This window comes from Alexandromys fortis, unplaced genomic scaffold (genome assembly GCF_014885135.2).
Source record: "Alexandromys fortis isolate MF-2015 unplaced genomic scaffold, M_Fortis_MF-2015_v1.1 scaffold_149, whole genome shotgun sequence".
NCBI lineage: Eukaryota > Metazoa > Chordata > Mammalia > Rodentia > Cricetidae > Alexandromys > Alexandromys fortis.
The window spans coordinates 4,151,499-4,164,917 of NW_026068025.1; the positions used below are offsets into that span (position 1 = coordinate 4,151,499).

At 46.5% G+C, this 13,419-nt stretch overlaps 1 protein-coding gene across 1 annotated transcript in view; it reads left to right on the forward strand.

The window, feature by feature from the left end:
* Positions 1–13,076, forward strand: part of Tekt3 (tektin 3) — a 33,174-nt gene extending 20,098 nt beyond the window's left edge. The window contains exons 6-7 of the mRNA XM_050163754.1: positions 3,244–3,398; positions 12,793–13,076. Coding sequence (XP_050019711.1) covers positions 3,244–3,398; positions 12,793–13,009 — 372 coding nt within the window. The 3' untranslated portion in view covers positions 13,010–13,076. The remainder of the gene's footprint in view (positions 1–3,243; positions 3,399–12,792) is intronic.
* Positions 13,077–13,419: the final 343 nt, after the last annotated feature.

Genomic DNA, 13,419 nt, shown 5'->3' on the forward strand with positions numbered 1-13,419 from the left:
AGTCAAGCCAGGTGGTGTGCTACATTGTGAAGGGCGGGGAAAGGTATAAAATGTAGTTTTTGTTCCCGAGCAGATAGTAATAACAGTAGGAGGTCACATACCCTGATTGCCCATGACAACTGCATGTTTGTGGGTTGGAGGGAGAAATGAGTGTCCGAATGGGGCAATCCCTCCAACAGGGCTCGGGAGGCAGTGACTAAGTGGCCACATTGAGGTCTAAAGAGGCTGTTGAAGCTGGTGTGGATGCTGTGCCCTAGGAGAGGAGCTTGGGAAGAAGGTTGGAACCATACTGCAGAAGTTGCTGGGATGGGGGTCAGGGCAGTAGGGCTCTGTAGCATGAAATTCTAATTGGCTATAATAATAAAAACCAAAGTCAGATATAGGGGTTGATGCTGAAAGATGAGAGAAGCAGGGCAGCCAGCCACTAGAGAGTTCTTACCTCGACCTATGCTCGGATCGAAGGGGTGATCCTGTCTCTATGAATCTTCAGACTGCATGCTTAGACTGAATCCCCAGACCACATGCTCAAACTGCATCTCTCTCTATGAAACCTCAGACTGCATCTCAGACTGAATCCTCAGACTGTACCTGAGCTCCTGTCTCCTCCCGCCTTATATTCCTCTCTCCACCCAGCCTTATCACTCCTGTCTCTACCTCCCTAGTGCTGGGTTTAAAGGCACGTGATCCAACTGCTGGATCATCTTTGTGTGAGCTCTGTTTCTCTACTAGACAGATTCAATCTAGTGTAGCTCGGGATAGCCTTGAACTCACAAAGATCTGTCTGCCTCTTTCTACTGAGTGCTGGGATTAAAAGAGTGTGCCACAACTGCGTGGCCTCTATGACTAACCAGTGGTTTAGCTCTGCACTCTGATCTTCAGGCAAGCATTGTTTCTCAGATTACAAACAATATCACCACAGGGCTCCATCCTGAAAGTCCTTAGAAAGGTGTTGTGACAGAGTTCCTTTGTTCACTGGTGGATTGCAGGCAGCGTTTTCTGTTTGTTTGTTGTTTTAAACCCACTGCATTAGTTCTCCAGGGCTGTGGCCACACAAAGTGCTCACTGTCTGAGTGGCTAGAAGCCTGAGCTCCAGATGTCACAAGGTTGCTTGCTTCTGAGGTCCCCTCCTTGCACTCTCTGGCAGTCTCTTCTCTCCGTGTATCTGTGTCGCCTTCCTCTGTGTGCATCCGTGCTGTGTTAGTCAGGGCTCTCGAGAGGAATAGAACTTAGAGAATGAGTCTATCTCTGCGCACACACACACACACACACACACACAATTATTGATCAGGGCTCTCGAGAGGGATAGAACTGAGAGAATGAGTCTCTCTCTGCACACACACACACATACACACACACTCATGCACACACAGGGATTTATTAGAATGGATTACCAGACGTGGTCCAGCTAACACTACAGTGCTGTCTAACAATGTTCAAGAGTCCAGTAGTTGTTCAGTCCACAAGGCTGGATGTCTCAGCCGGTCTTCAGTATGTACCAGAATCCCAAAGAAGCAGACTCTAGCACCATTGAAGGAATGAACTTGGCAGAGAGCATGAGAGCAAGCAGGCAACGAGAGAGCAAGTTTCCTTCTTCCATGGTTTTGAGTTGCCAACACAAAGTGTGGTCCAGATTAAAGGTGGACCTTCCCATCTCAAACATCTGGATTAAAAGTGGATCGTCTCACTTCAAATGATGTACTTAATTAGCAAATATTCCACAATGTATATAAGAAAAGCAGGAACTAGATAGCACAGGAGGAGATTTAGAGACAGAAAAATTGTAAAGTCCTTTGTCTAAATTAATGTTCTTCATTTAAATGCTGGACAGGGTGTGAGAGAGTACTTAAACCAAATTGCTAGGCAATCAGTAGAGATTTAATACTGAATTGTGCCTACACTTCCCAGCTATTCCAATAGACTGACTTCCCTCAGCCCTCATTTGCTTGCTTTAAAACAAGAATAATAAAAGCACTTAAGAATATTCTATGACAAAAAAAATGATGTACTTAAGAAAAAAATCCCTACCTGTGTGCCCAATCATTTGGGTTTTAGTTCATTTCAGATGTAGTCAAGTTGACAACTGGAAATAGCTATCACAATGTCCAGGGTCCCTCCATTGATAAGACTTGGACCACTCTGTTGACTCATTTTAATGTGTCCTCTGCAGTGACTCAATCTCCCAGTATATTCACATTCTGGGGTCCTGAGGGTTGAGACTTCAAGATATGAACTTTTAGGGGAAGGACACACAATTCAACCCATAATAGATACATTCTAAGTTCCACTTAGGCATGTTGGGATGCAGAAACATGGATGTCACGCTGATTCTGCTGTTTTATGTCCTAGTGAGACAATACACATACACACAAACATGCAGGTGCACACACATACACCCCACATACATGAGAGAAAATGGTTAGTCTCTTGGGAAGGCACAGGCATAACCACTTGGAACCAGAGAAATAAAGATTTGTCAGAAGGATGTGTTGTCTCTTCTGGTGAGAATCAGACATGGCTATTTTGACAGGTTGGCAAAAGCTTGGGAGAGAGGTCAAAGCCTGAGTGACAGACTCAGGAGGGCTTGGATTACATGGACATTAAACAGGTGTGCTTTTGCAAGGTCCCTGGAGAAAATAGAGGATGTAATAGCAAATTTCCCCAGGATAAACCTTTGGCGATGGGATGAGGAACAGTTAGGAAGCCAAGAATTTGGCTAGCAGCTGACTAAGAGAACAGGTTGGGACAGGGTTTCAAGTAGTAGGAAGGATTCAAGAGGCTCTGACATTGACCTTAAGAGGCATTTTGTGAAAGCAAATTCAGGAGCCTCTGGAATATGGGGTAGGTGGGAGACAGAGCGAATGGGCATAGGCCACGGGTGAACAGACTTGGCAGGGAACACAGGCAAGTTTGGAGAGGACCCTGGGATGGTATCATGGCAGAAAAGACAGCTGGTTCGGAAAATGTGCTGGTTAGTAACTGAGCTGTCTCAAGGACTGAGGAAAGGGGCCAAACCAAAGGACCAAAGTTGGGAGGTTTGGAACTGAGGAGCAGCAGAAAACTGGGTGTCACTGAAGGCGGGGTGTCCGGAGCACAAGAAGAGGAGAATGTGGAAGGAGCAAGGTTCTCAGTGAATCTACTTCCTCCTCCCAGAGGGCAAGGAAGCCCAGGTGCCAGAGGTAGGAGTGTCTCAGGTGGTTCAGGGACCAGCAACAGGATGTCAGCAGTTGCTTCTCGTTGCCACAGACCCTGCAGGAGATCTTCCAGATCGAAATGACTATAGAATCCATCAAAAAGGCCATCAAAGAAAAGTCTGCCTTCCTGAAGGTGGCTCAGACCCGGCTGGATGAACGAACCAGGAGACCGAACATAGAGCTGTGCAGGGACACAGCTCAGTTACGGTAAGGGTGGGCAGAGGGGGAGAGCTGGGGGAGGGGTGCGGCTAACTGGATGCAGCTGGGCTCTGATTAAGGATATTCTCTGATGCCAAGCATTGTGAAGATGCCTTCTTTAAATGTGTAAAGTGTGACTGACGGGAGCTGTCAAATGGGTAAGGGGTTCAATTCGGGACGATGAAGAAAAAGTCTTGAGATGGGTGGTGGTGATGGTTGCCTGATGGTGGTTGCCTGTGTTTACTGTCACTGAACCGAACACTTCACAGCAGCTAAAGTGTGTTGTGCATATTACACCATATATTTGTTAACAGTTAAAACAACAGCAATACACAACATAGCCTTAGCATTTAGTTCATTCAGAGCATTCGGGGTGGTGGTGTTTGGGCTTCTGAGCAATTCCTTAGGTTGCTAGTCCAGGCCACAAGGCTCCCCTTGTGAAAGTAAACCAAATCGGTAGCAGTGGACTGGACCGTGGGGAGACGCCATGAGCCTTCTCTTGTGTTCCATGGTATAGAGTCTCTTCATCATGAAGGTTTTAGTCTAAAGATGAACCGACCACACATGGGCACTACCAAGGAAAGCAATGGTGGTTCAGTGATGGCTTTTCAGAGAGAAAGTCAAGGGAGACTCCTCGTAAGGTCAGTTGTCATTGATGACGATCACGACGATGACAATGACGACAATGGGCAATGATGATGATGAAATCGTGATGAAAACAGTTGTCACCTTTCCTTGATCTTGCTCCATGCGTGGCCCTGTCCTGTGACTTTACAGTATTTCCTACATCACCTTCATTTTGTGAATGAGGAAAAGGAGGCAGGAACAGGTAGCTTGTGGAGTGTCTTAGTCATGGCTGCTGTCCCTTGATGAAAACTCCATGGCCAAAAGCAACTGCAAGAGGGAAGCTTTCATTTGCCTTACCCTTCCACATCACTGCCTGTCATCGAAGGAAGCCAGGACAGGAGCTCAGACAGGGCAGGAGCCTGGAGACGGGAGCTGATGCAGGGGCCGTGAGAGGCGCTGCTTACTGACCTGTTCCTCTTGCTTTACTCAGCCTGCTTTCTTATAGCACCCAGGGCCACCAGTCAAGAGGTGTCCCCACCCACAGTGGGCTGGACCACCCCAATCAGTCACTAATTAAGAAAATGCCCTACAGGTTTGCCTGCCTGCTGCAGAATCTTGTGGAGGCATCTTCTCAATCGAGATTCCCCCCTTTTGGGTGACTCTAGATTGGGTCAAGTTGACATGGAAACTCGCTGGCACCCACAGCTGCACTGAGATCACACCTGGCAGTGAGAGGCAGCCAGAGCTTGAATTCTTGCCTGGGTCACTGCAGATGAGTGTGCTACTATGCGGAAACTGGGCGGGATTGAGAGGCCTGACGAGGAGCTGGATTCAACCAAACCATGCGCTTCTGCTTCCTCCAGCTTTCAGACTGTGTGGCTCTTTTTCATACCCCTGGCATACACCTGATCTCACAGGACATTCTTCATGTCCCTATGAGATGAGTTGCTGAAGCCAGAGTTGTAGCCTTGTCTCGTTCTCACACAGAGGACGGAGCCCGGAAACCTGGGGACCATTGCTGTAGTCACTCTCCGTGTATAGTATGGACTTGGATTAACTGCGTTCGAGATATACGCTAGAATCCACAGACCCTGACTTAAGATTTTTCTTTGTTTTTACTTTATGGTGGCATAAACTGTGTCCATTCCCAAGCTGCTCTTGGCTTTCAATGCAGTGCTCAGTAGGTGACAGGAGATGTTTAACATGTTATTTTAAAACAGGCTTTGTCCTAAAACCTTGGTGGTTTTGCTACTGTCAATGTCCTGTGTCTGGTTAAGGCAGGCGAGGCTGAGCAGTGATGTTCAATAGGCTAGATATACTAGCCATGTTTTATAGTTCCAGCTTACCATGTTCATTAGGACATGACCCATCATTTGTCCCATCATAAAGTCAGGCAGCACCCACACACACAACCTTCTCAGATGAACTGTGTGTCAAGTAGTGTAGCATTTGGGGGTGGGCTTCCAATACACAGGTGGCCACCCAGGCTGCATGCTCCTCAGAAGGGGCTCTTCCAACACAATCCATTATTTGAAGTAAATTGCCTTCCACTCCAGAGGCAAGACAGGTCCCTGGGTGGCCAGCTGAAGTGTGTCTCTTACTTCAGAAGAACCTGCAGTCAGAGAATGGGCACGGGCTAGTTAGAATTAGTTAGCAAGTTGTGTTTTTTTGCAAATATGCTCTGTGTTGGACATGAGGGTGTCTACTCACACATAGAAGCAGGGGATTTCCCCATTTGCACATTTGTGGGGGCCAGAGGCTGACAGTATTATCTCCTATTGCCTTCTTCTTCCTTTCTTTTCTTTTTTGAGGTGAGGTTTCCCACTAAAGCTGGTACTGACCACTTGGGGCTTGTTGTCTAGAGAGTGAGTGTCCCCAGGTTGTCTAGACAGTGACTGTCTCCACCTCCCAGCTCTGGGATTACAGGAGTTCACAGGCATACCCAGTTTTGTACATTGGTTCTGGGGACCAAAGCTCACGCCTTCATGCTTATGAACTTTCCCTGCTGAGCCTCATGATCCAAAACAGTTTCTGCAGAGTAGTCAAACATGGAGATGGGAGAAATTCTTCAGACTGCTATTAGATAAACACAGGGTTTTATTTTTGTTTGTTTTGGATGCTGGAATTGGAACCTGGGGCCTTTGGAAATGTTGTGTGTTCTATCATGGAGCCACACCCCAACCATAAAAGTTTCCTTTTCCAAGTGTGTGTGTGTGTGTGTGTGTGTGTGTGTGTGTATGACCTATGTACTCCTGCACGTTTGTGGATGTGTATGCATGTGAGTGTGATGTCTGGAATCATCCCCAATCATTCTTCTACCTTATTCATTGAGGCAAGGTCTCTCAATCAACTCCAGAGCTTGCTGATGTGGCTGACTATATTTCTGAGGATCCCCCACTTCTGTCTTCCTGGATTGGAATGATAGGCAAGCATCCATGCCTCCTATCTGGCATTTATTGAGTTCTGGCTATCTAATCTTTGTTCCTCATGCTTGCACGGCAAACACTTTAACCACCGAGACATCTCCTCAATACATAAAAGGATTTAAAGTGGCTCTGGTGTCACCAAGCAAAGAGAGATGCTCACGGCCCCTCTGAGAGGCTGAACTTCCAAGCTAATATGCGCGGCTGTTCTCTTGCTTCCCTGTTGGTCCTCTGCTGTGTCTGTTTCCTCTGCTTCCGTTAGGCCAGAACCGTATTTGCTTTTTGTGAAGAAAGCCTTGCCAAAGATATTTGAGGCCATTATTATTTGAAAAAAAAAACTTCCCATCAAAATTAATGACTGTAAAAGCAACCCTTGGGCTGTCTAGATTGAAAAAGATCAAACTTAGGGTAGGGGGTTGAGGATGGAAAAAAAATGCTGTTTTCGTTTCAAGACTTTATTTACATTTCAAAAATTCTAAGTGGGCTCCTTCAAAAGCAGTTCTAAGTTCCTTCTCGGCATCTTTGGTAGAAATCCAGAGAAGGCTCTGCCTAACTTAAATCTTGATTCTAAGACAAATAAACTCTATAGCAGACATGTTTGTATTTGAAGCAAAATGATTTTCAAGTCTGTAATTTAAACAACAACAACAACGAACTGGAATGCTGTCAGCAAAATAGTTCTCTCAAATCAGCTGGGACCACAGAAGGTAGAAGTGATGTGTGTCCTTGATTGTCATGTGGATTTCTGATGGCTGCAGTGGGGAAGGTTGTCCCCTTCTGTGCCCTCAAAGTTTCAAGAAAGTGCCTTCTCCAGATCTTACATGTCTTGTTTTGACAGTGATACTTTAAGGTATTATGTTCACCGTTCCTTACGGTAAACTTCCAGGGGACGAGAGTTCGGCTGCAGGGAGTAAAGACACATCTGGGTTCAGGATTCCTTTTGAAGTCAGGGAGGACTGGGAGAGCAGAGGCAAGGCAGTCCTGGTGATGATAAACAGACCCTTCCTAGTCCCACCTCCAACCCTCCCCAGCAGCTGCGACGGAGCTGGTAACAGTTTATACCCTAAGGTTTTAAACAAAAGCTCTCTTTAACCCAGTCTGCTCTAAACAGCGAAGTATAGCATACCAGATGAGTTCGCAGACTCTTTGCTTATCACGCCCTGACCTCTGGATCTTGCGTGCCATTGGCAGGAAGAACGGTATGGTCTCTGGGTGAAGGGGATGTGAGATGTTAACATGCTTCCCCAGCTGCTGTGGGCCTTATTTTCTTCTGCAGCGGCAGAGATGGAGCTCAAAGAGGTGCGCACGCAACACCAGCGGGCTCTACCACTGACTCCCACCTTGGCGCTTAGTTTTTCAGTTCACTGTGCACCTCAGGCTGGCCTCAAACTCTGAATCCTTCTGCCTCTGCCTCCATAGGGTGGGAATTACAGAGGTGTTTCCATGTGCCTGCTGGTGCGCACCCTTCACTGGTGTCTTCTTTGGATGCAGGTCTGTTGAAAGTAGGTTCCTCCATTTCCTTCCTGCCTTGAGTCCTTACTGACTTGCATCTGGGTCTTACTCTTGGTGCATCCTTTGGTTGTAGAACTTTTGGCATCTCCCTGCCTCCCAAGGCTGCCTCCTCTGCCTGGATCAGTGATTCTCAACCTTCCTAACGATGCAACCCTTTAATGCAACTCTTCATTTGTGTTTGGTAACCCCCAACCATAAACTTCATAACTAATTTTGCTACTATTATGAATTATAGTGTAAATGTCTAATATGCAAGATATCTGATATACAACCACTATGAAAGACTCGGTTGGCCCCAAAGGGATTGCAACCCACAGGTTGGGAACCACCAACCTAGAGTGTAGACATTGGTCCTCACCTGACACAGACATCTGGTATGTCTGTAAGCTGTGGGAGAGCCTGCAGGATGCAGGTATAAACAAGACTGTTTTGGGCGAATGACATTGCTTCCTGATGTCTGTAAGGAAGACATTTCCAAGTGCCCAAGGCCACAGAAGGGGTGGCCACTTGGCGTGTATAACCTAACACTGGGCAGCAAATTAGTCCCAAGGACTGAAGTGTGTCTTCCCCTCGTATTGGGAGCTGGCATTCATTAGAGAGCTCAAGAGGCAGACAAAAGTTACACTGGCTGAGGAGCTAGCTAAGGAATGCCCTGAGGTCAGAGACTGGAGTGAGGAAAGTACACGGGAGTGGAATGTGTGGGGATGGGGACTGAGGGGCAGGAGGGCTTGTATGGAAGACAAGATGGCTAGCTTTTATGACGGAGTTCTGTGAGGTCATGAAGAAGGGGTAAAGTCAGCCAGAAGTTTTTAGTCTAGCACCCCAAAAGATGAGCTTAGCTTTACCTGAGAAGGGATGCACAATGACCCAGGGTGCTGCCACTGTAACCCTGTCACACCCTACCTCAGCCAGCCTCACAGCCTGTGGCCAGCCCAGTGCAGGCAAGCAGGAGGGGAAGCTCAGAAGCTGGGTGTGGTGGGATTTCCCTGGGGAAACTGTGAGAGCATCTTCATCTGACATGGCGATGTTTGTGTCAATGTGCCATCTCTCATCCAGGCCCCTTCAGGTTACCCCTCTAAAAAGGCAAAGAGAGTAGAAAAACATCTCTCCTAATTGCAGCCCCTTGGTATTTTGGGATATTAGGTCTAGGACCCCCTCAGAGAAGTCAAAGTCCATGGGTGCTCAAAGTCCTGTATGTTAAATGGTATAGTATCTTCCATGAGCACTTCCTTCTACATACATGAAATAATCTGTAGATTAGCATAATCTAATGTAAATGCTACTACCATAAGCAGCTGCTGTATGGTGCTGTTTAAGGAGTAAAGTCAAGAAAGTCGGTGTGAGTGTTCAGGAAGAAGCAAAATTTTAAAAACAACACAACACTTTCTGTCTGAGGTTAGTTGAGTCTACTGATAAAGGACCCACTAATAACCAGGCAGTGGTGGCATATGCCTTTAATTCCAGCTCTTGTGAGGCAGAGGCAGGTGGATCTCTGAGTCAGAGGCCAGCCTGGTCTACAAAGTGAGTTCCAGAACAACCAGGACTCTCAGAGAAATCCCATCTCAACAAAACAAAACAAAACAAAAAATAACCCACTGATTCTCTCCGGTTTTAGGAGGGAAAAGTTGTGGGGGTTTTTCTTGTTGTTTTGTTTTCATTGTTGACCTGAAGAATAGTGTTCAGCATATTTATGGTAGAGATCCAGAATAGTACAGAAAGTAAAACTGTAAACAGTAAACACATATCTTCTACCTGCAATCCTATCCGGGAGAAATCACAGGAGGGCACTCTGCTGTCTGTCTCCATCACAAGACAGCGCAGGAGAGGTCTAGATTGTGATCGTCTCAAGGAGCAGCATATGGTGGGGTTCTTTGTCCAGCACATATGCTTCAAAAGTCGAGAACTTCAAACATGAGCATTGTATCTGCATAACCCCCCCTCAAACTCCTCTCTGGTGCCTCCAGATTTGTAGTATCTTCTTTAATTACTATATTTTACATGTATATATGTGTGTACATATGCACATATGTAAAACAACCTACTAAATCCATTTAACTTTGCTCATATGTACATGTGTTCGGGGGGAACAATTGGAGTTGGAGATATGCTATGTGGGAGCTTGTCCCTGAAGAAAACTCATCCTCTCTATTCTGATCACCCTGTTTCAGAAGCCCACCAATCGCCTGTAGCTCCTCATCTGGGGTGGAACCACGTGGAATTTTTCTAGTCTATATTGGCATGGCCGCTGGTGTTGGCATCATGCTGGTCTTGTTCAAGAAACCATATGGTTGGGATCTCAAGGGTGCATTTTCCCTGCAATGCCCAGAGGACACTGTCTGGCAACATGCTAGGATCCTGGGCTTCTGGCTCTTGCGATCTTTCTCCCTCTTCTGTGTCTTTACTGGAGCCGGAGACATAGAGGTCTTGTTACAGATGTATTAGTTGGTCCCTGATTCTCTGCATGTTGGTCAGTTGTAGATCTCTGTAACGATCTCCATCTGGATGGATAGTGGGGACAGCTACACATGTAAATGTTCTTAACGATCCTGAGCTACACATGGATATGCTTAAGATGGCCAACTTTACAGTATGTGTATTGTGCCGGGACTAAAAAAATACTTGGCACTAAAAATGACTTGTTTACTTGACATTGAAATCCAGCTGGGCAGGCATCCTGTGTATTGTCTGTGAGGATTACAAATAAAAGATAGTGAGATGGGCCATCTCAAGGGAACCCTGTGTCCTGAAGCCACCCTCCTGGGTCTCTGCCTCTGCCCTTTTATTACTAGGAACAGAGAGGGTGGGGACGGGAAATGAGATTCTGTTCCTCAGCAGAGCCGGCCAGACTCTATAGTTCCTTCCCAGATTCCGGGATGGCCTGCCATTGCTTATAAACACGTGTGGGCTGTGTGCCTGGGCACAGGACAGCTCATCAATCCTCTGGGCTCAACTTCCTCATCTGTAAAACAAGGGACCTGGGCCTGCTGACCCCTGATGTCCCTCTTCCAGTTGTACTGTGTCCTGGCATTAAGGTGGTTTGGATGTCTTTCTGTCATGGTGAAGTCTTTCTCCCCTCCAGGGATTCATAGATCCTCATTAGATCATAGGCACCGTTGTATTCAGGACAGTTTCTGATATGTAATTTAACTAAATCCGTGCCCCTTTAATCTGCTAGTAAGCGAAACTTTGAAGACAATACAGTTTCATCTTTGCATCACCACATGGAATCCCTCCTATAAAATGAAGCGGCATTTGCATATAACCTATGCATACCCCCTGTGCACTTTTTGTTCATGGATAGATTACTTATAATGCCAATGCAATGTAAACGGCCGTGACAGTATACTGTTTAGGGAATAAGAAGGAGATAAAGGTGTTTGTTTGGCATGGATGCACTTTTTTCCCTGAATGTTTTAAATCCGTGACTTACTGAATGCCTCTTCAGACCCTCGGATACAGGGGTGTGACTGTACTCTGAGTTATGTTCTCAACTGACTGAAATGGGAGGGGAGTAATTAGAAGTGGCTGATAGGCGGCTCCCAAGGTCTCCTTCTACTCACCTGAGAGTGGAGATGCTTCTGGTGTCCTTACAAAGAGCAAGCTGGTCGGCCCGGAATGGCACTCAGAACAGCGCTCACATGGAAGGCAGTCACTAGCAAGTTACAGTAATGATTGCTGCCCCTTTTATAACCCATGCCCACCTTCACCCTTGAGTGACACAGAGGTACATCCTTGAGATACTGTTGGCCAAACCAGTGGGTAATTACTCTTGGGAAGAAAAAAACTTTCTAACTATAAACGTGGTAGAAGAAATCCCCAAAGGGCTCACCAAACACTGAAATCTTCTGTACGGCAAAACATAACACAGCAAACATACCATAAACAAAATGGGAAGGCCAACAGTTGCTTGGGAGAATGTTTTCCAAAAGCAAATGGCAAAAACCGCACAGCTGCCATTTCCAGAAGCACGCCTAACCGTTATGCTTACTTATGCAATGGCGGTGATAAGGAGCAGTGCTCCAGCAGCAAAGTGACCCCAAATGCAGAAGGGCGCACAGGCTTTTAGGAAAGGCCCGTGTACAACGTAAGACCACGAGGACCGAGACTGTACCGACTGCGTCCTTGAGAAGGAGCTGCTCCACTCTGGGATGGTGCTGTAGTTTTTCTTCCTGTCTAGTGACTACTCTTCACCAGTACACAGAAAGAGCATTTGTGACCGTTTCGGGGTCACAGTCTGCACAGTTGCACAGCCACAGACGGTCATCTTCATGCCGCATTAGAGCTTGGAAAATTACAATATGCTGACTTTAGATCCGTGAGGATTTTACTTAGGGCCTTGCTGTGCTATTGTAATTTGGAGAATGCCCCTTACGGTAACAGGTTGGGCAGAATTCGAAATAGTACAGGTTCCCTCTCCTCATCTCTATAACGGATTTTCAAGGCTGAGGTAAAAGGTAAAAAGGTTCAAGCTAAGTTTTGAGGTTCTTCCCCCCTTCCACACGCCATACTTGCTTTTTACAAAATATCAATGTTTATAATTGTCCTTCTTTTAGAATATTGTACTTACATATCATACATTTATGTGTGTGCATGTGAGTATGTATGTCAGAGTATAGAGGGGAGTGTGTGTGTGCGTGTGTGTCTGAGAGAGAGAGACCTCATATATATGTTTATCTTGTCATTTGGGCTATGAACTGCGGCTGTAGGCAATGGGGGTGACCTGGCATGATACTGGAATCGTGCATAGATTCCCATTCCCTGGCTATCGAAAGTACTTCTGACAGGGTCATTGCACCAGATGCCTCTCCCGTAGGACTCAATGAGTGTGCAAGCCTTTAATGCAGCCGAGGGCAGGCTGCAGGAGTGTGCCCGCCTAGCTGACTATGCTTTCCCTCCTGCAGCCTTGTTAACGAGGTCTATGAGGTGGACGACACCATCCAGACTCTGCAGCAGCGCCTGAGGGACTCGGAGGACACCCTGCAGTCCTTGGTCCACACCAAAACCATCCTGGAGCAAGACCTGGCTGTGAAAGCCAACACCCTGTACATCGACCAGGAGAAATGCATGAGCATGCGCAAAAGCTACCCCAATACCCTGCGGCTGGTTGGCTTCTGCTAGGGACCCCAGGAAGAATGGTTTTCAGACCCCTAAAATAATGCTAGAAGCAAAGCCCTAACCCAGCATCTAAATGAGTGTGAATGTAGTCACTATTAAAGAAGGGTTGTTGTGATAGAAACACACCACACCTTTGTCTTGGATGGCCTTTCATTTGTGTCTAAACCTTAATTTTCTGTGTACTGGCTTTCGGGGTTATGGAGAGGAAATAAGGAAATGTAGTCAATCCCCTAGAGAAGGTAAACAGGAGGGTTTGAACGATTCTCATCATTATGTAATGTGAATGGGCTGAAAATGAAGGCTATTTTATCTTTGAAGTGACCAGATCAGGAGTCCTAATCTTGCCATCAATGCTGCATGTTCCCCAAAGATCTGCGTGTCTTTGTCCTCAGGACGCTGCAGTTGGGATGTGG